The sequence below is a fragment of the Mauremys reevesii genome, linkage group 2 (genome assembly GCF_016161935.1).
Source record: "Mauremys reevesii isolate NIE-2019 linkage group 2, ASM1616193v1, whole genome shotgun sequence".
NCBI lineage: Eukaryota > Metazoa > Chordata > Testudines > Geoemydidae > Mauremys > Mauremys reevesii.
This window is the reverse complement of record NC_052624.1, coordinates 38,547,463-38,569,276: the sequence shown is the minus strand read 5'-3', so window position 1 is coordinate 38,569,276 and position 21,814 is coordinate 38,547,463. Positions and strand designations below refer to the sequence as shown.

General features: G+C 40.4%; 1 protein-coding gene across 1 annotated transcript in view; it reads left to right on the top strand.

Annotated features, from left to right (window-relative positions):
• The window catches only part of MALRD1 (MAM and LDL receptor class A domain containing 1), a 476,497-nt gene that overhangs the window by 314,486 nt on the left and 140,197 nt on the right, over positions 1-21,814 (top strand). Inside the window, exon 30 of the mRNA XM_039526296.1 lies at positions 21,353-21,533. Coding sequence (XP_039382230.1) covers positions 21,353-21,533 — 181 coding nt within the window. The remainder of the gene's footprint in view (positions 1-21,352; positions 21,534-21,814) is intronic.

Sequence of the window (21,814 nt, the reverse complement as noted above, 5' to 3'; positions counted from 1 at the left end):
TTATTTTAACTCTGTATTTGGCACTGGTGCAACCACTGCTGGAATCCTGTGTTTAGTTCTGGCGCCCACAATTCAAGAAAGATGTTGATAAATTAGAGAGGATTCAGAGAAGAGCCACATGAATGATTAAAGGATTAGAAAACATGCCTTATAGTGATAGACCCAAGGAGCTCAGTCTATTTAGTTTAGCAAACAGAAGGTTAATGGGTGATGTGATACAGTCTGGAAGTTGAAGCTACACGTATTCGGACTGAAAATAAAGCATACGTTTTTAACAGTGAGAGTAACTATCTATTGGAACAATTTTCCAAGGATCGCGGGACCTTTATTTTACAAGTTTGTAATTCTTTACTGAGCAAATCTTTACATTTGGAGAGCAAAGTGAGGTTTTGTACTTAAAGTCACAGATTAATTTCACTAGCTCTGAATCACAGAATTAATTTTGTAACCACTAGCAAAAAGAATAATGATTAAATATAATGATCATGTCATATTAATGTGCTGTAGATTGAAGCAGAGGAATGTATTTTACTGTAAAGTCAAAGGGAAACCCATGTGATCTAGGGCAGTGATTTTCAAACTTTTTTTCTGGTGACCCAGTTTAAGAAAATTGTTGATGCCTGAGACCTAATGGAGCTGGGGTTTGGAGTGTGGGAGGGGTTCAGGGCTGGGGCAGAGGGCTGGGATACAGGGGTGAGGATTGTGGGGTGGGGCCAGGAATGAGAGGTTCAGGGTGTGGGGGGTCTGGGCTGGGGCAGGAGGTTGGGGTGCCGGGGGGGGGGGGTTCAGGGCTCTGGCTTGGGTGTGCAGGCTCTGGGGTGGGTCCGGGAATGAGTGGTTTGGAGTGCATGAAGGGGCTCTGGGTTTGTTTGGGGATCAGGGCTGGGGCAGGGGATTGGGGTGCAGGCTTACTTCAGGCGGCTCCCGGTCAGCGGTGCAGTGGAGGTGCTAAGGCAGGCTTCCTGTCTGTCCTGGCACCACGGACCACGCTGTGCCCTGAAAGCAGCCAGGAGCAAGTCCAGCTCCTAGGTGGAGGCATACAAGCAGCTCCGCACAGCTCTCACCTGCAGGCACAGCCTCCCCAGCTCCCATTGGCCAGGAACAGGCCAATGGGAGTGCGGAGCTGGTGCTGGGGGTGGGGGCAGTGCGCAGAAACCCATGCCCCTCCCGCCCCCCCCGGCTAGGAGCTGGTCCTGCCGCTGGCCACTTCTGGGGACTTTACAGCCCGGTCGGCGGTGCTGACCAGAGCCGCCGCAACCCAGCGCCTTACATTCTAACCCACAGTTTGAAAACCACTAATCTAGGGATCAGAAATAGAAGAGGGAAACCAATTGGATGGTGAGCAGTTAGTTTTGTCAAATCAGGATAATCTCAGACCATGCTAGCAATCAGGAATGCTAACTCTGTGGCTTGAGTAGCCAGTGGGAGGCAGAGGAGGGAATTAAATAGACGATCCAGCTTAGATACCTTCAAGGACTTTGTTCCTCAGCAACGGTTTTTTAGTCACCATTGGACATAAGCACAAATACGCTAAATAAACCTCATGCCGCTGAGTTCAGCTGGGATTTAGAAACAAAAGTTGGGGTAGGGGAGCTGAAGAAGCACAACAAGGCAGTGGAGATGAGAGAAGGGAGACATAGTTCAAAATCCTAGGAAATGAACAAAAGCTATTCATTTCTGTGAAGGTGTTCAAAGCATTGTGGTTGTTTTTAATAACATTCTTAACTGACTTTTGAAGGACAGTCTCTTCTCCCTCTGTCACCTGCCAACAGACAGTTGCTTTCCAAAGGAGGTGGGAACCTGCTGTTCAAGTGGCCGTTAAGTAATGCTGTGAGGGAAAACCGACACCATTTATTAGTCTTTAAAAAGTGTTGTTATGGCATTACTTTTTTCAGCCTGTTTCTGGGCAGTGCATTAATCAACTGCTACCAATTCTAATTTTCTCTCTCCTTCCCTTGCTGGGGGCTGGATTAATGCCTGACCATTATGAAGATGTGTGGGGGGAACCAGGATCCTCCCCGTTTTGTGCAGGGGCCTATCGTATTTGCAGTCCCTTGCTCTACAGAGGACATGCTTCTTCGGTTACTTTGGTCTAAAAGGAGCACAGAAGAGGCAGGGCCATGACCCCTTGCTCCTCCCCCCTTGCTCATAGTACAGGGTCACGGTCCAAGTGGGAAGATTATGCTGTGTTAAAAGAAACTCAGAGAAGGACCATTTCTCCTGGAGGAATGCGGCTCCACACCAACCCCGTTGCAGAGCTGTGGTTAAATCAGACAATCTAGCCCTGAGAGGTTTGTGGCTATTGTGGGAAGGAAGGGACCCAGGAATCTCTTGGGCTGCAAGACTTTTCAATTCTGTATTGTGGTGTGGATGTAAACTCTGGTGATAGCCAGGTGCTTCTAAGTGTAAAAGTGCAATTTGGTAGTTCTTGGTTGAGAAATTACTGGGTCCCACTCACAACAACCTCCTCCCTAAGAGGGCCAGTAGGACCATCAGCCACAGCCTGAAGAAGGCCTTGGAGGAGGAAAGCAGGACTGCTGGGCGAGGGCTTATACCCACATAGGAAAGCAAGCTTCCTGGACACACCCAAGGAATACTTTTATCCAATGGGGTTTTGTGGGCTATGAAGCTACTCCCTAAAATGTGTGTCTATCCAGAGTGGGGAGCAGTCCACCTCCAAAAGTAGCTATCCCCCACACATGCAAACGATCTGTCTGGTTTGGTCCAGATGGTGGAAAAGTTTGGAGTCATAGTTCAGTTAAGCGATTGATAAGCATCCCAACTGCTGGATGCTTATTTGAGCTTTATCTAACATTGCCATTTACTTTTTATGGGCCATTGACTAGGTATCAGAATGTTACATTTTCTGGACTCAGTTAAGCTCTTTAAGCCACCGATAGCTTTATCTTCAAGCTTCACTTGCCATAGAGGAAGCTAACAAGATCATTTATGTAATGCAGTTCAGCAAGACCCCATTACTGGACAGTCACCCATTGCTATTCTAACGCAATGTCCCTCTTCCTGGCGCCTACATACTCGTAGTTTGAAAGAATAATTTGATTCCTTTCTGTCTGCCCATAATGCAGTTGATAGCAGAAGCTGCTGATGCTCAAACAACAAAGCTATAATGAGCTAAAATGCAGTTCTTAAATGAGATGGGCAGTGAAGTTATCAGCACTGATGTAAAAGGTGTTGCCTTTACTGCAGAGATGTGTGGAACTGCATTGGTTAAGGACAGAGATACTAATAAAAACAGCTTTCTTAAAAGGGAGCAATTCTACAGGCAATATTGTTGTGTCCAGTTAGCAAGACATTTGTGAACAGGAACATGGCAGGTTTGAGTTGATCTTGTTGTTGCAAGTATCTTGCTAATTGTGTGATTTCACAGGGTGTTGTGCTCTATGTACAGTGCTGTGTGTAAGTTTAGTGAAACAATAGCTGAACTAAGAGTTTGAGTTTATTTTTTGCACGTGAGCCTAGGAATCTAGAATTCCATGTGTTGCGGATGCTTAGGATGCATAATACTGCAGGTAGGTCTAAGAGTCAAAGGCTGTAATGTTTTCTAAAATCTGCCCATTTATTTTTATGGCAACAATTGTCACAAATGCTAGTTCTGGATTTCCACAGGTACAGGTGCCCTGGGCCTTTTAAATAGAAGAAAATGGCGGAAACCTGTAAAAAAAAAAAAAGATTAAATCAAAAGTGTGACATTTGAGCCAAAATTCAATCATACTGCCTGAAATTCAAATGAATCCATTTAAAATGGCTTTGATGTTAACTGTTACTTAGTATTAGCATAGATAATCTCAGAAATGAAATCAAAGCAATCAAAATTGTATCCATTAAACTGCTTGAGAATGGAAAGACACACTGAGGAGAGTTTTTAAAAAATACTGCTAGAGAGGCAAACAATAAGAGTTTTCATATGCGGGAATAAGATGACTGGCTTTCCATCTGAGGATATGAAGCTGATAAACAATGCACAGTGCATATGGAATGAGAATTTAAAGTGAAGAGCTATTGCGTTACCCTGACCGAAGTAGTAAGTATAATGCATGATATGAAAGTGTCCTCGAAGAGCCAAAGCATGCTGATAAGCACTTGATGGCAGATGTTTCAGGGAAATGTACAAAGATATAATCTGGGGTGAGAAGTGTTTTGTTGTCTTTAGATGAAAGCTGTCTTTAATGAAAATCTAACAGGTTTGGGAGTTTGAAAAGGCACAGAAAAAAGTATATGCATCTCTGATGCTTGCAAACCAGGGAATACTCCTTCAGAGGAAATCATGTATCAGTTAACATACTCCCCTTCCCCTCCACTGAATGAGGGCTGAACTACGTATGAAATGTTGGCAATATATTAGTGATTAATATGCATGGAATAATCCGGTATCTGCTGACAATCTGTGTAGTCACTGTCCCGAGCATCCACTCCAAACTCTAAATTCACCTTAACTTCTGGGGAAGGCCATGTGACCAGGTGACATTCCTGGAAATGCCTACTCCCTTATAACCATATCCTGAGGTCCTTCCACAGTTTTGACTCAGTTTTTTAACCCAGTCCTTTTTCAGGCTAGCTCCCATCAACTCAATGAAAGCTTATATCAATTATGGACCAAGTGAGAGCCTCAGCACTTGGCTCTTAGAAAATACTTCAGGTGCTAACACCCATCATAGTGTGAGGCAGAAGAAACCTTCAGACACTGCAGGTGTTTGAAGAGATCAGAACTGGCATGTTTAAGAAAGTAATAATGTAACACTATATTTCCTATTTTCTTTACTAAAATGTATCTTTACACTATATATTTGATGATGATATAAGCATTTTTATTATGATGCTGTTAATCTTGTAACCAGCAATTGGGAGAAAAAGAACTTTCAGGGAGCGAAAATGATCTCAGTGCTTTGCACAACTTTGAAAATGAGGGAGAAGAATGGGCGATGTCACTAACTCTGATTATAGAAGCCTACTGAGAACAATACATGCATGTTTCTTAATAAAGGCCCAGAAGGAGCTGAAACGTCAGTGTTTTTTTCATCCATGTTTTCCTCTTTTTTATACAACATATTGAAAATTCAATTGATTGTAAGTTATCTTTGACAATTAAGCAAAATTTTCACACAGGCCAATGCATGTGTACATGACACACCATGCTTGGGCAAAATACCTTTGGAAAGTTTAACTCTGTCTTAAAGTTGGTTAGGGTTTTACAGATGCTTTTATTTAGGGCAAGGTAGAGCTAGGTGGCATTTGTAGAGCCTGTCTGAAAAAAAAATTACCAGTCTTTGAGACAAACTTTTTTCTAGTCAACTCAATCCTGCTCAGTGATGAGTGTCCTGAATTCTGATTAAAGTCACTGGAACTGAGGGTACTCCACACTTTGCAGGATCAAACCCAAGGTGATTTGGAAGGTAAAACCCTGTCTGCCATGTGGCTGACTGATTACATTCCCCCTGCTTTGGAATGGTCACCATTGAGATTGTTGCCATGTGGTTGTGTAACGGTCCTCTCTTGGGGAGCATGGCTTAATGGTCATGGCTGCAACTCCTTACTGCCAAATTTTGGGGAGAGGAGCCCAGGCCCTCCCTCTGAGGAGAGCCCAGGGCCCCGTGGGCTACCAGTAATCTGGCAATTAAGACTGTCTTTTCTGGGCCTTTTCCTCTCGTCTACCGCCTTGAGGTTAGCTTAGTCCAAGCTTTCCCCGGGTGGGGAGACCTAAGCCACAATAAGTAAGGGGGTTACCAAAGTCCAAGGTCCACAGGATACGTCCCTCTATGGTTGAATCTGGGGTGGATCTCCCTTCCCTCAGGGAGGGCTCCTCTGGGTAGCTGCATCAGAGCCTTCTCTGGTCTGCTCTGCTGCAGCTGTAGGATGCAGGTCTTCCCACCTCCAGCTCTGCCACCCAAGTGAGCTAATTCCATGCCTTTTAATTCTTACAGCAGATGGTGCATTTCCTGCAGGTGGGGTAGGTGGGCAGGGCTAACTGAGCCCAAAATAATCCCTTAACCCCTTGTTGCCAAGTGTGGGATTTGTACACCCCAGCACATGTTGATATCTGTGTAAGATATTTTTTCCATCTACATTTTTTGAATATTTTTAAATCTTTTAGCCTGTTGGTGAAAGTAAATAAAAGGTTTAGCCTTTAAAGCTTTCACATTTATTGAAATTGTTTCTCTTTGTCTCTCTTGCAGTTCTTCCAAATGAAATTGTTTTTGGAATTGGACCTGGACTGGTTTATGAGTTTGATGTAGAGCTCCAGTTTTAGATAATTAATACTAATTTTCAGTAGATTCCTCTGATATCAGCCTTCAGGTCCCTGTTGGTGGATTCATTAAATAAGAGGGACAAATTTTCAAAGGGACAGCTACAAATACTGTACAACTATTGCTATACTCGTGGTATTTGTACATGATTAACAAGATTAAATTTAATGACTTATTTTGATTTACATACTTAACAAATTATATATAGTGCTTGTCTTCCCCCAAAATAAAATAGCACATCAAAGCTGAGATGAGTTACTGTTAGTTATGCTGTCATAAAGTGCTACTGAGCTGTTTGTATTGGATTGTTATGAGCCTACAGAATGACAGTGATCCAGGGGATAGGCACAGTCATTCATAACTCACATCTTCCTCATGACCTTACTGTCTGCTCTCATTTTTCTTACTGTCATAAGCTTCCTAAAAGATCTTGTTTTATTTTTCTTTTTAGATTATTCCTCTCTATTAAACCATTTGGGATTATTTCTTCCATTTGGCATTCTAAGACTATTACTGACACAACAGTATTAAGAAAAAAAAAGCCATCTGTTCCATACCTGAGTGAGGAATGCTCTCAACATTTAGAATGTGGTTATTGTGCAGTCACCTGCTCTTCTCAGTTTTCCAGCATCTTGAATGGTGGACATTTCGAGAGGTCAGTTATTTAGGTGAGATATCTGCTGCTATTGAACCAGAGATAGAAAACAGGCTCCTTCCTGTTTCAGCTCTAGCCCAGACCAAAATGAAAACCACAGGGGCATGTGCAAGTCTGGGAATGGTCCCGTGTTCGATTCAAAGTTCTAGTATTGGCCCATCTCATGAGTGAACAATTTTTGGATCTAGTTGAGTTAGCCTTCCTCACGTGAAGCCAACAGAAAGCCTAACTCTGGAAAGTTTGGAGGATTGAGCTGTTTAAGGTACTCTAAACAATATTCTTTTAGGAAGACTAGATGACTGTAACTGTCTATGGAGATGGTTGAGTTTTAAGAGGAAAATAATGAGAAATGGAAAGAGAGGCAGAACCTATTACGTGTTTTCAAAAAGGACTTGAAGCCCTCTGTTTTATTTTGTGTTTTAATCTAGAAATTAAGTGGCACATTTTTCAAACCAGGCTTTAGGGATTTAATCCCTGGCAGGCCCAGGTTTTAAAGCTGACTTGTGATTCTGGGTACCTCAGTTTTTGCATAGCCAGCTTGACAACTTTGCAGGATCTAAGTTACATATGTCAAGAGCTCAGCACTTTCTGAAAATTAGGACTCTTTAAGCAATGACAGCTTGGTCACATAAACCCCGAGGTACTGAAAATCACTAGACACATCTGGAAATCTCAGCTAGAATCCACTGATGCGTATGTGATTTGCAGAGCTGCATCTGCCTACTGGGCTATGAAAATGGATAGACAAATAATAACTGAGTTTTCCTCATTTTCCCACATCTTGGATTTGCTGGAGCAGAAGCATAAGTCTCTATTCTGCTCTTTGCTGAGAAGTGAGAGAACTGAGTCTCACTGAGGGGATCCCAGCCTCAAACAACCAGGTCAGCTATTGGAAGGCCTCAATTATATTTATAATATCCGCAAGAAGAGCAAATGTGAGCAGTCACTAGGACTTCACATAAGCCGTTTTTTACTGATATCATACCATGAAAAGTGTGTGAGGCGATGTGCAGAAAGTAAGAAGACATTGTTCCAAAGAGTTTGCTGTCTAATTAAGAAATATATAAAGGACAGGGGATTAATGGGCAGTGATATTTAGATAAGCATTGTGTTAGTTCCACAGTTGACTTGGTTTTTTGGGGGGGAGGCAAGGGTTGTTTTACATTTTTGGTGATATTTATCATTTGGTAAAATCTTTGGAGTAAAGGACTAGGATTTGCAGGCCTCTTGGAAAAAGTATGTTTTCAAAAGGAACTTGAAGGAGCAGTAGGTAGGAGCCTATTGCCTGTTGGTTAAAAGGGCACAGAGATGCCTTTCAATAGTATTAAAGGAAACCTGGAAGACCCTTTATAAATATGAATAATGTATATTTTAAGGCTTTTGTGATTCATCTCTTGAAAGATTTCTATCCCTGATGAAAAAGCCTAGAAGAGGATATTTGTTCTTGGGAGACCAGGAACATTTAGCAGTTGTTTTCATTGCCTCCATCCAGTTGGTAAAATCCAGTTTCATTTCCTGTGCATCTGCTGATGTAGATATCAGATGCAAATGAGGTGGGGAAAGATTTTGAATTCCTTTATCACCATGGTATGGGGAGAGAAGGAGAGACATGGCAGCAGTAAACAATACAAATCCAACAATATTTTATTGTACTATCAAGGCAGTTTTTTCAAAGCAGGACTTTTATATTCAGTCTGGAATATCTGGTGTGTCCTTGTGTCACAGAGTTAAAATCTCTTATGTATTGTTGTGTAAGGAAAAATCACTTATTCCTCTGCATCTGAGGTCAGTACTTAATGTTATTATGAACACATTATAACATCAGTCTAAAGAATTGCAGTCTTTACTACACAGGAAAAATAATAAATCTGGTTCAGAAAAGAAAAGGCAATCAAACAAAGGTAGTAAGAAATCCTCACCCTTATTCCCAGGGGAAGGATAATCCGACTGGGAACTTCAAGAGGAGTTTGAGCCTAATGAGAGGTTATTTCCTCTGGAGTTCTTTTAACCGAGATCAAGGAGAGTTCTAAGCACCTTAAATTCTCCAGATGAAAACAAACCTGAGGAAAATCTGACTTTAAGTTTAGTGAAATCACTATAAAATAATTCCCATCAGACCACAAGAGGAAGTTTTGGATTCCTCTCCAGAAAACCCTCATAGATGCAGTTTACTCAGAATATAAATTTCCTAATAAGTCTAGGTGTGTAAATATACAAATTTTAACTTTTTGCAATATATCTAAAGGTAATTCTCCCATTGTTTTGGGGCAGCTGTCATTTAGCATGACTGGGTGCTGGCAGACTGGAAGCCATGAGTACTATTATTGGAAACCACTGTCACTGTCAGTTGCTACTCTGTTGTTGCTGCTGATGCCTTGACTAGAGCTGGTCAATAATTTTTTATCAGAAAATGCTGAAAAGAGAAACATTTGGAAAGAATCACTGAGATCCTGTACAGAGAGGGAACTGAGGGCATGGAGGATTTGAGGACTGAGTAAAAGTTGACAGCTGGGTTTGGGGACCTGGAATTCAATTAAGCTGAAGAAGCGGAGTTTGTTAGCTAGAAATATGGAATAAATAAATTTTAGTGGAGGAAGTGAGCTTAGTCAACGAATTTACCCAAATGATTCTCCACAGTGTGAGAGCAGGAGCAGATGAAGTGGATGTTCGGTCTGAACCAGGAATGGTGGTTGGCACGGAAGACATTGCACAGGGAACCAAAGAGTCAAGAGTGAAGGAGAGTGAGGAATGAAAAAATAAAAGGAAGAAAGAGAAGGGAGGAGAGGACTGAAAGCAGACAAAAGGTCATCAACATTGGTAGACTGGAAGTCAGATGGGCTGAGTGACAGGACATGAGGGAGGGGGCTAATGGGTGATCCTATAAGATACAAGGTGATGTCCAGAGAGGGAGAACTCAGCAACAGAGATATCAGAGCAAGAGCAATGCGTGATAAAGACCAAGTTAAGTGAACAGCACTTTTGGTGAGTGGGAGAGTTGGACAGGGCTGCAGGTTGAAAGGAGACATGAGGGCGAAGAAACGTGCAGCGAAGGGGTCGGCAGGATGGAAGCTGAAGTCACTGAGGATGAGTGTGAGAGATTGTGAGGAGATGAAGAGAGAGAGCCAGGGGTCAAAATGAGGGAGGGATTCAAAGTGGCAGAAAAGGGAGAGTATAAGCCCAACACCCCCACCACTGTCTGCTCCAGGGTGGGGAATGTGAGAGGACAGGCCTCCGTGACAGAGGACAGCTGCAGAAGCCATGTCAAACTAAGGAGTCCAGGACACTGCGAAAGCCAGAAGCTGGAGGGAGTGAGCTCTGAAAAGGTCATGAATGGCTGTGAACTTTTGTAGAGATGGAATGGTGATCTAGAGACAGCAAGAGAAGGGAGGAAGATGGAGAGGGATGGATGGGAGGTTAGGAATGGTGTCACAAGAGGGGCAGAGGTGATGGTGGTGGGACTGGTGTGGGAGGCGGAGAGGTTCGGGATGAAGGGACATCAGGGATGTGGCAAATGTCACCCAAATTGAGGAGGAGGAAGCAGATGTAGTACCTAGATTGATGCTGGTAAGAGAGGGGAAGGTGGAAGTAGGGCTGGTGGGAACTGTAAAGGGGTGAAAGTGACAAGGCGGGGGAAATGAAGCCTGTGGGAGAAAGGAAGGAGAAGGAGGATGGTACTATGAGGCTGAAGAGGTGTGTGGTGAGAGCTAGGAATAAGTGACAGATGGACAAGATTACACAAACACACAAAGCAGAGTTTGAAAAGTGCTTTGAATGTACTTTTACATTGCCCCATGCTGATAGGGAAAGTAACAACCAGAGTGATCACTGCACACACACAAGCGGCAGCACTGGTATTAGTACCAGAAATAACAACTCTTCAACATCCTTTATTACTCTAATGGAACATATGGTTAGCCTGGGCCTTTCGCCATCAGCCCAGGTTGAAGCAGCAGTCCAGATAAACTCAATATGTGCATGTGTCAGTACAAGAATAGCTTCATAACAAACAAACAAAGAAACAAAAAGTCTCTCTCAGTGATCTGCAACGTTTTCTGGACTGAGTCAGCTTTCTTCTTATTGTCATATTTGCTGCATTGTTTTATGTCAATACACATATATATACATTCAATACATAAGGGTCACAGGATGATTAGATGCAATAGGAAGGTCAAAGGCAAAGCATAGATTATTTGTTTATTTCGCCCTGGAGTTATGTTTGTTTTTATAAAACACACAGTATGAAGGTAAAAAAGAAATGCCGGTGCCCAAACAGAATGAATGGCTGGAGAATACCATAAACAAAACAATAATTCCAAAAACAGAATCCAGAATATTGTCAGAATGAGCTGTGAACTGCTGATGCCAGGTACATACCAGAAAAAAGGGTGCATCTTACATCCTACCTCACACTGAGCCAGCTTCACTGACTGGCATATGTTGGGAGGGGAAAAGGAACAGAGACAAGGAAGCTCTCTCTATCTGCCTGCTTCCATCCCCTTTTTGCCCATTCGCTTCCAGTGGGTGTCAGCCACAATGCAAGGGCTGCATTGTTCAGGGGACCTGAAGCTCTGGTTAAACAGTCCTAAATGCAGCTGTGTAGAGGAGGGTGTGTCTCACTGTCTTTTAGTTCCCTGTGTACGGCTGTGGTAGGCCAAGTAATAGCTAGTTCTACATGTAGTGTGCAAGATACTACTATAATATATGTGCAGAAAATCACTGAATCAAGTCAAGTCATGGATAGAAATGGAAATCTAGTCTCCTGACACCCTGCCCTATGTTTAATCTGTATGACTGTATATATGGCTTTTTGAGACAGGAAGATACATCTCCTCCACTTTTACAAAATGTGCATGTGAAAAAAATTGAGCAAAAAGGTATGTGCACACCTCACTGTGAAAGTATTCCATCTTCTGCGATTGCCCAAAGAATCAACACTTTGAGGCTGTGACATCATACAAAATGGCTTGGTAACAAATTTTGCACAAGTTTTTATGAAAATGTTTAATCAATTTCACCCACTCCTTTCATCACCCCTTTCACACATACCATGGCAATGAGTGTGGCATCAGAACCTGAACAGAAAAAAAATGGAATAGTTAGTCAAAATGCCCTTGAAATCAATAGGAATTTGAGTAAGGAGTGATGTATTTGGGCCCCTGATATAGTTAAATGGGGTACATTTAGGCCCTGTACCTGCATGAATTTACATACATGCTCAACTTTACATATTGATAATTGATCCATTGACTTTCATATGCATAAAGTTAAGCACATGCTTAAATCTTTATCATATTAAGACCCCGAATTCTGCAATGCCCAGAGGTACTGGATATTTCTATTTTACTTTATTACAATTAAATGCTTAAATTGATAGGAATTATATCATTTTTAATATCTGCTTCAGTTTAAGCCAGTGTTTAATTCCCCAATCAATACATGTTACTCTACTTCTTTTTTGTAAAATTAATCAGTGGTTTCTTTCTAATAATGTTGGGGAAGTTTTCCCATACCAAAGAGATTTCAAGGGCAGACTGCACGTATGTGCAGAGACAACAAAACGATTAAATGCACTTAAATGCCAGAGAATGCTTCTGTTCTGTTTTGTCTACCATGCTGTAAAACTAAAAGCCAAATGCTGCTCTTGGTGTTCATCTATTTTATTTGTGTGCTGGATAGATGAGAGTGATTTCCAAATTTTAAACCAATTAACCCTAATAAATTGTAATCCTGTTTAGAGATTGTTCAAGGAGAATAGAATCAAAGGGATGGACATTTTGGAGTTATTGAAACCTTTACCACATAATGTTGCCGATGTCTTTTATGAATAAAAATAATACATGAATGAAATAAAATTAGATTTGACAATCAATTTTACAAACTCTGTTTCAATCAGTGTTCACTATATTGCATCTACCCACTAGAAGTCCCAGGGTCATCCTAGAATCTTTACTCCTGATTTCAATCCTTCACCTTAGTTCCCCCCAAAAAGAACATTTTAATATACACTTCTGCTTTCAGGCTGTAGCTCCAAAGGAACCGTTTGAGAGAGGCCCACATTCACTTGACTAAAGAATTCCCATCACCCTTAATTATGTTGCTTGTATGCCAAAAGGGGGCTTGACACACCTGATGAATGGATCTATAACATTTGAAGGCAGAGAAACAGAATGAGTACAGGAGTTTCATTGTAAGCAAATTAGTTATGTAAGTCATAATTGATTTCAATCAACATCCATCTCATTTATATTGCTAAGTACCAACAAGAGGCCTTTGTATGTTATTTTATCTTTAATCATGCCATAGGTTCTAAATCAGTGAGACATTACAAAGGGTCAGAGGCAGGGGCGGCTCTAGGCACCAGCAAAACAAGCTGGTGCCTAGGGCGGCAAAATCTAGGGGGCGTCCCCTGCCGCCGGGGCGGGCGGAAGGTTGGGCCGGCGGACCTGCCGCAGGCATGACTGCGGAGGGGGCGCTCGTCCCGCGGCTCAGCTGGACCTCCCGTGAACCGTCCGCAGCCGCGGGAGGTCCAGCCGAGCCACGCGGGACCAGCGGTCCCTCTGCAGTCATGCCCGCGGGAGGTCCGCTGCTCCCGCGGCTCCGGGGCGCCTCCCGCGCATGACTGCTTGGGGCGGCCAAAAACCTAGAGCCGCCCCTGGTCAGAGGCTAAGTTTGCAGTGTGTGTCTGTGCTCAGTCATTACATGACCCATGAGATATAGCTAATGATGAGACACTATGTATAGGGCCATCAGTTCAATGCCGTTGGAGTCAATCACTTAGTCGCATGTCAGTTTTTTCAATGTGTGTTGTGTCTCAGAACTTCCTTTTAATACAGGTACCAGCAATTCCATGCTTAAATTATTAGGTAATTTGTAAAACTGATGAATAAAATATTTGTGTTCATGCATTGCTTATGTAGTATCCAAAGTGCTCTGCTTCACTTCTCTAGTGCTCTCAGTTGCCATAACCATGTATGATGCAGTATTATTCACATAAGCATGCTCCCAACAGTCACACCATATACAGAGATATTATTCATCTTTTTGCTTCCCTGCCTACCTTTACTTTTGCCTCCATTCCTTTTAGATTTTCATAGAATCATAGAATCATAGAATTCAAGATCAGAAGGGACCATTATGATCATCTAGTCTGACCTCCTGCTAGATGCAGGCCACACATCGATCCACCCACCACTCTTTAGCAACCCCCCCCCCCCCATGCTTTCGAGGAAAAAAAAAAAACCCACTGCCCATATTCCCTGGAGGAAAATTCCTTCCCCCCCCCCCCCAAATGGCGGTCAGCTGAACCCTGAGCTCTCAAGGGCAAGACTCCCACCCTCTGGAAAAGTGGAAATCATATCATTGATTCATTGATTGTACCCACTTTACCAGTGGCACATTGTTTGACTTTTGATTTATCTATCCTATCATCTCATCTCTCCCATATCTCTCTCTTATCTAATCTTAAAGTCAAGTCATTTCCTCTTCCTCCTCCTCTCCCTGTTGTGTCAGGCTGTTCCAGTTGGCACTCCTGATGGTTAGAAACTAATCCTCATTTCCTGAATCCTGACTGACAATTTATATCCGTTTGTCCTCGTCTCCACATTAGCCACCAGCTGACTGAAATTCCTCTCTTCCCTCTCCTCTCCTCTTCCTTTATATATATCATATCTCCTCTTATCTCTCTTCTCTTATCTTTATCCTTCTTAAAAAAAAAAAAAAAAACTCCTCCTCCTTCTCTCTCCTTCCATCCATTCCTCCTCCTCTCTTCCTTTCGGATCATCCCTTCTTGTGTTCTTATCTGTTCCAGTTTCATCACATCCCAAACAAACAACAATACTCAAAACACACAATAATCCTTATATACCTCTCACTAAACGCTATCCTTATCCACTAGCAAATACTTCCCTACTAGAACCCAAGACTACAAATGCATCAAGACCCCTATCATTTTTTACTTTCACATCACACACATCATACATATCCACATAGATCAACTCCTTAAACCCCCCCACCTGTCATCCCCAACTTTACTTATCAGCCCAGGTCAGCAATAAATAGATAAAATAAATAAATAGAAAAAATAAAAAATAAAAAAACCGAACACTCCCAACTCCCCCCCCCTAACCCCTCCCAACCCCTTCCCCTCCTTCCAATACTCCCTCCTCCTCCTCCCTTTAACCAGCTCCTCTGGATCCATCATTTTTTTTTTTCAATCCCCAATTTCAAATTTCAATTTAATCTTTCAAATTTTATATTAGAACAGATATATACCTTTCCATCAAAATTCCATATTTTCTCAAAGAAAAATCTTTTAAAAAAAAAATCTGTTTTTTTCAAAGAAATGGTTCAGGTTGGTTTTCGTACCTATCCCATCTCTCTCTCTCATGCTGTCCATCCATTTTTGCTCCTTTTCATCTTTTTTCTCTTTTTTTTTTTTTTTTTTTCCATTTTTTTGCACTACTAGTATGTTAACTTTACTTGAATTTCCCCTTTTGAATATTTTTTTTCTTCCTACAATATATAAACTCCAGTCATTATAAACAAAATTAATTTAGACACTTATTAAAAATTTAATTATAAGATTAATTATTAAATATATCAATATATCTATCCTAATATTTACTTTATCCTTTCTTATATATCTCTATCAGATCCGTTACCTCTTGTTCATTTGTTCTCTCTTGTATTCCTCTACCCCCTCTATTCCCCTACCTTAGCCCTTCCTCTCCCCTTCATTCTCATTAGCCTCATTCTTTAAATTCCTATTCCAAATTTAGATTTTCATATTTCTCCATTTTTATCTTATTCATTCATAATTATTTTCTCTTTTTTTTTCTTCTTTTCTTTTCTTCTTTTTTTTTTTCTTCTTTTTATTTCTTTTTTTCTATTTTCTTAAAATTTTTTTTGCTTGCTTTTTACCTCTTCCCTACACCCTCTTTCCTCACTTCCTTTCTTTCTTTACCTTTCCCTTCCACCTCTCCTCTCTTTTTTTTCTGTTTCCTTTTTTCTTTTTCCCTTTCTTCTTCCTCTTCTTTTTTTCTTCTTTTTCTCGCTTTCTCCAGCTCTCTTGCCTCATCCTAGCTCATCCATCTCTCCTACCCTCCAACCCTCTTCCCTTCTCTGCTTCTGCCTGCTCTGCCACCTGCCAACCCCAACCCCTTCCCTAACAAGTAAATCCAGTCCATCCTCCTTAGTCCCCTTCACTTAGTAAGTAAGTCCCTTTAAGTCCTAAAAACCCTAGTTTAGTAAGCACCCTTGTTTATCGTAAACCCTGATTTTGCTTGTTTACAAACTGTTTGCTGTGATTCTTCATTATTGGTCGTATTCGACTGATCACCTACATCACATGGTGTTTGTTCAGCTTGATTAGGTGACTGATTTTTTTTAAATAGGAGAATAACAAATAACTTTAAGGTGGATAGACATTAAAATATGGTTTGAATATATGTTGCTGACAACTCAAGTTCTCTGTCTCTCTGCCCTTTTAACTACCTGGTGGCAAACATTGATATGCATAATCCAATCCTTAGCTAAAGACAATGAGACTCAATAGGCTCATCTCAAGAGGTGGAACATATTGTCTGTGTAGCATTAATCAAGCTAAAATTATAATATAAAATGCATAGGAAAGGAAAACTCTGATGTTTGATAAGAAATTTTCCAGCTACTGTTAGTTTTACAAGCTAAGGACTTCCATAGTTTACTTATGAATGAGACTTCCATCTCTCTTGGTTTAGAAAAGAAGAACCCCTGTGAGGCAACAGACAAGTGTAAATGCCCCCTTTCCGGTGCAGAGTACCCCATTGTCTCATATTTGTTAATTAAGAACTAGAGAAGTGGAGAAAAATATGTAGGTTTAAATTATTTAGGATTAGCCTGACTGATGATCCAAAAACCTGAAAGCGCCAAAGATCAAACTTCCTGGTACCTCAGGAACTTTCTCTCTCTCTTTCCTTCCTTCCTTCCTTCCTTCCCTCTCTCTCTCTCTCTGTGTACATATATATATAATTTCACACCAACTTGGAAACAATACGTTTGTTTGCTTTGTGAATCAGATAGAAATCTCCATATGTGAATAATCTATCTTGTTCTTCTAATGTAATGTCTCACATCCTATGATAAGCCTTGAAAGATGTGAAGAATGTCAGATATAATCAAAGATTTATCAAATCAATCAAATCAAAGTACTGCGTGTCTACAAGATTTAGAAGATCATAAGGAATTTTGTTTGTTTTCTCTGATTAATGATTGTTGCACTCCAGAAGCAATAGGAATTGTATGGCACTAGAATGAAAAAAGGAATGTTAAAAGATAAAAGACTCTAGCAAGGGTATAACTTTAGAATGTAAGAGTTATTGCTTTAAAGCAGTGGTTCTTAACCTTTACTGCAGCCTGCACCCCTTTGGTTATCAAAAATATGTTCTCGCACCCCTGCTCAAAAATCATTGAAGTAGGTCAGTTCTTTAAACCTAGATTATATCATAATTATAGAATGAAAGAGAGAGAATTATATATTTATTTTAATTTTGCAGTTAAAATTTAATGCAGTTATCATTAAAAACATATAATGTTAATAAATACATTGGTTTGATGAAACAAAGTAGTTGTACTTACGTGCTTAATTTGTGTTTTTGATGATTTACCTTCTAAAAAATTCTGGCATGTCTTGCACCCCCAGAAAGGGCATCTCGCACTCCCAGGGGATGCATGCACCCCAGGTTAAGAACCACTGCTTTAAAGGGAGGATTTATATTAATAGTTGGTGCAAATAACAAAATACAATCTTGAATTAAACCCTCCGACTAAAGGAAGCATTGAATAAATTTGTTACATACTGGTACCATCTACTGGATATCAACAAAACAGCAGAGAAACCGAGAGCTGAAATTGGAGCACTCAGTTGGCACAAATCTAATAGAAATCAGAGGGTAGCCTCCTTCAAGGAGCTTGAAATCAGGGTATATAAATCTGAGGGCTCCACATGGGACCCCAGAGGTTTTTTTTCTAGCCACAGAATCCCCAATGCGACCAAAATCTGCACCAGCTGGATGGAAAGGACTCTTCTTTATTCCAGGAGTAACAGGATAAGAAGTGGTGAGATTTCATTTCAAAGATTGTATTTTCCCTTTTTTCTTCAACACACAATATTGTAAGTTATCTTGCTGAGCCTACATTCTTTAATGAAACCTCAAGTAACCATATTTTAGGTTTGAACTAATGATATATCTGTGCCCTCTTTTGTAAGTCCAAGCAAATTGGCTTAAAAGAGATTGAACCATAAATTTAAGCAATTGCTTTTGATATTCTAAGCTTGTTCCTTTGGACCAATCCATTCATATAGCAGGAACCATTCTCTTACACTTGTCTTGAAGGTACTTTTATCTTTTTTCTTTGGAGTAATACTGGAATGTGTTTCCAGTACTAAGGAATTGATTATCGATAAATCATAAGTAAATGTTATAAGAAATCATGGTTATTTGCTCTGCTCCTTGATATAACCGCTGAGCCTCAAACCTAGTCTTTGACAGTTGCTTGCAGGACTGTATTGGTTTGTTCAGTACATGCCAAGAACTTGGTTGCATTTGATTGATAAACTATTGATTGTATACTAATGTGGTTCTGGGTGAGTTAATAAATTGTTGATTAGTTAAGAATAAATAAATGCAACTATATAAGAAATATTATTTGAATTAAAAGGTGACCTGAAAAGAATTTAGCATTAAATAGTAAGCTAACACTTCTTGAACTCAATTTAAAAAAGATTATCCTAGTAGATTCCATTCTAATATTAGCTTTAACGTTTATCTAATTGGGAAATGTAGTTTGTTAGATTTTAGCTTTAAAATCTAATTGATACCTAGCATATTCATGAAATGGATCCCATTTCATTCTTACCTGGCAAAATGAAAGCTTGTAAAATACATTTTTGGCTGACAAACCATTCGTTCTGAACTGTGTGAAAATCTGGGGGCCACAACATTTTCATAAATAACTGGTGTTTGAACAGTCAGAGCTACAGATCCACCAATCATAGTAAATGGATTCTGTGATTTTATTCACAAAAATACTTTCAAGTCATTTTTTACTATATGAGGAATTATAATATTGATATTCCTCACCAATCATGCCTCACCAACTTACTAGAAATCATGCCTCACCAACCTACTAGAATTCTTTGAGGGGGTCAACAATCATGTGGACAAGGGGGATCCAGTGATTATAGTGTATCTAGATTTTCAGAAAGCCTTTGACAAAGTCCCTCACCAAAGGCTCTTAAGCAAAGTTAGCTGTCATGGGATAAGAGGGAAGGTTCTCTCATGGATTGGTAACCGGTTAAAAGATAGGAAACAAAGGGTAGGAATAAATGGTCAGTTTTCAGAATGGTGAGAGGTAAATAGTGGTGTCCCCCAGGGATCTGTACTGGGCCCAGTCCTATTCAACATATTCATAAATAATCTGGAAAAAGGGGTAAACAGTGAGGTGGCAAAATTTGCAGATGATACAAAACTACTCAAGATAGTTAAGTCCCAAGCAGGCTGTGAAGAGCTACAAAAGGATCTCTCAAAACTGGGTGACTGGGGAACAAAAGGCCAAATGAAATTCAATGTTAATAAATGCAAAATAATACACATTGGAAAACATAATCTCAACTATACATATAAAATGATGGGATCTAAATTAGCTGTTACCACTCGAGAAAGAGATCTTGGGAGTCATTGTGGATAGTTTTCTAAAAAAACGTCCACTCAATGTGCAGCAGCAGTCAAAAAAGTGAACAGAATGTTGGGAATCATTAAGAAAGGGATAGATAATAAGACAGAAAATATCATATTGCCTCTGTATAAATCCATGGTACGTCCAAATCTTGAATACTGCATGTGTAACCCACACACCTCCTGGGTGTGATGTTCTCTCCCATCTAGTGGCACTGAGACCACTTAGAGAGAGAGACGAATGAGTTTGCTCTACAACTTTAGCTAACAACCAGTTGGCTTTTAGCTCATGCAGTAGAGGCTCATGCACTAAGCTCCAGAGATCCCCAGTTTAATCCTGCTGGCTGACGACCAGGGTCTGTCAACGTTACACGTGCAGATGTGGTTGCCCAATCTCAAAAAAAGATGTATTGGATTTGGAAAAGGTTCAGAAAAGGGCAACAAAAATTATTAGGGGTATGGAACGGCTGCGGTATGAGGAGAGATTAAGAAGACTGGAACTTTTCAGCTTGGAAAAGAGATGACTAAGGGGGGATATGAAAGAGGTCTATAAAATTACGACTGATGTGGAGAAAGTAAATAAGGAAGTGTTATTTACTCCTTTGCATAACACAAGAACTAGGGGCCATCAATTAATAGGCAGCAGGTTTAAAACAAACAAAAGGAAATATTTTTTCACACGATGCATAGTCAGCCTGTGGAACTCCTTTCCAGAGGATGTTGTGAAGGCCAAGACTATAACAGGGTTCAAAAAAGAACTAGATAAATTCATGGAGGATAGGTCCATCAATGGCTATTAGCCAGGATGGGCAGGGATGGTGTCCCTAGCCTCTGTTTGCCAGAACCTGGGAATGGGCAGCAGGGGATGGATCACTTGATGATTATCTGTTCTGTTCATTCTCTCTGGGGCTCCTGGCATTGGCCACTGTTAGAAGACAGGATGCTGGGCTAGATGGACCTTTGGTCTGACCCAGTATGGCCGTTCTTATGTTCTATTCAAATACTAAGCATAATGTATGCTGTACATCTGCTTGGCTTGTGTACTGTGATTTAAATACAGGCTTTTGAGGCTAATTTTTTATGTACATTGGCACACGTAATTCAGGATGTTACTGTTTCCATTTAAAGCATATAGGGTAGACCTATGGATTTCTTATCTTTGTTAGTTTTCTTATTACATTTATTACCATGGTAACAATTGTAAAAATATGTCCCTATTTGAGAGAGATCCCCTATATTTAAAATTGAAGAAATACCCTTGTAACCAGTAATATATTTCTAAACACAAAGAATGCACCTGAGTGGAGTATAAAGTTGAATGTACTGCTGCTGACATTTTTGATCACTAGCATTTACACAAACCAGCATTAAGTATCACGGTGGGTATTCTGAGAATGATAAGAGAGACTGATTCATGTGTGTGTAAGTATAAGATAACAACGTACACTGCTTTGAAGTTTAGTCATACACACAGTAATTTGTGTATTAGTGCTCCATCCATTATAGATGTTTATGTGATATGTATGATAGTCTCTTCTTCTTACTCTTTTTTCCTCTCTATCCCAGCAAAGCATGTGTCAATCATTTATTGACAAAACTCAGTATAATACTGGAGTATCAAGGGACACATCCCAGCGCCTTCTCTTTGTCTGCTAAATTACTATTGTGTGAAATCTGTGCTTTATATATACCTTACTATACATATGTCCTTTCATCTTCAGACTGATAACGGCCTTTCAAAAGTGTGGAGTGAGTCTGGGAACCCTTGTGATGAATGGAGGAAAGCAGAATTGCACTTGGGGAAGCTGAGGAATTTTGAAGTCATATTTGAAGGCATTCGTGCCAAAGACCTAGGTGGAGGAGCAGCAATAGATGATGTTGAGTTCAAGAATTGCACCACAAGTAAGTGTAAGAGACTTGTTTTCTGTGGAAATAGCTAGAATAGAAAGAGTGAGCTCATGTCTGATTTTAAGCATTCTGTGGTTTAACTGATAAGATTTGCCATGATGCCACTATATATAAAATCAGTCATGAACAAATTATTTTTATTCTTGAAATTTTAATAGAAATTCTGTTTAAAAGGGAACTTTCATACCCGTGCAACATTCTCAAGCAAGTGGACAAAAAGCCAGTAAATGTCCGAATTCTCTTTTCTGTTTTTTAAGCTATTTGGTTTTGAATAA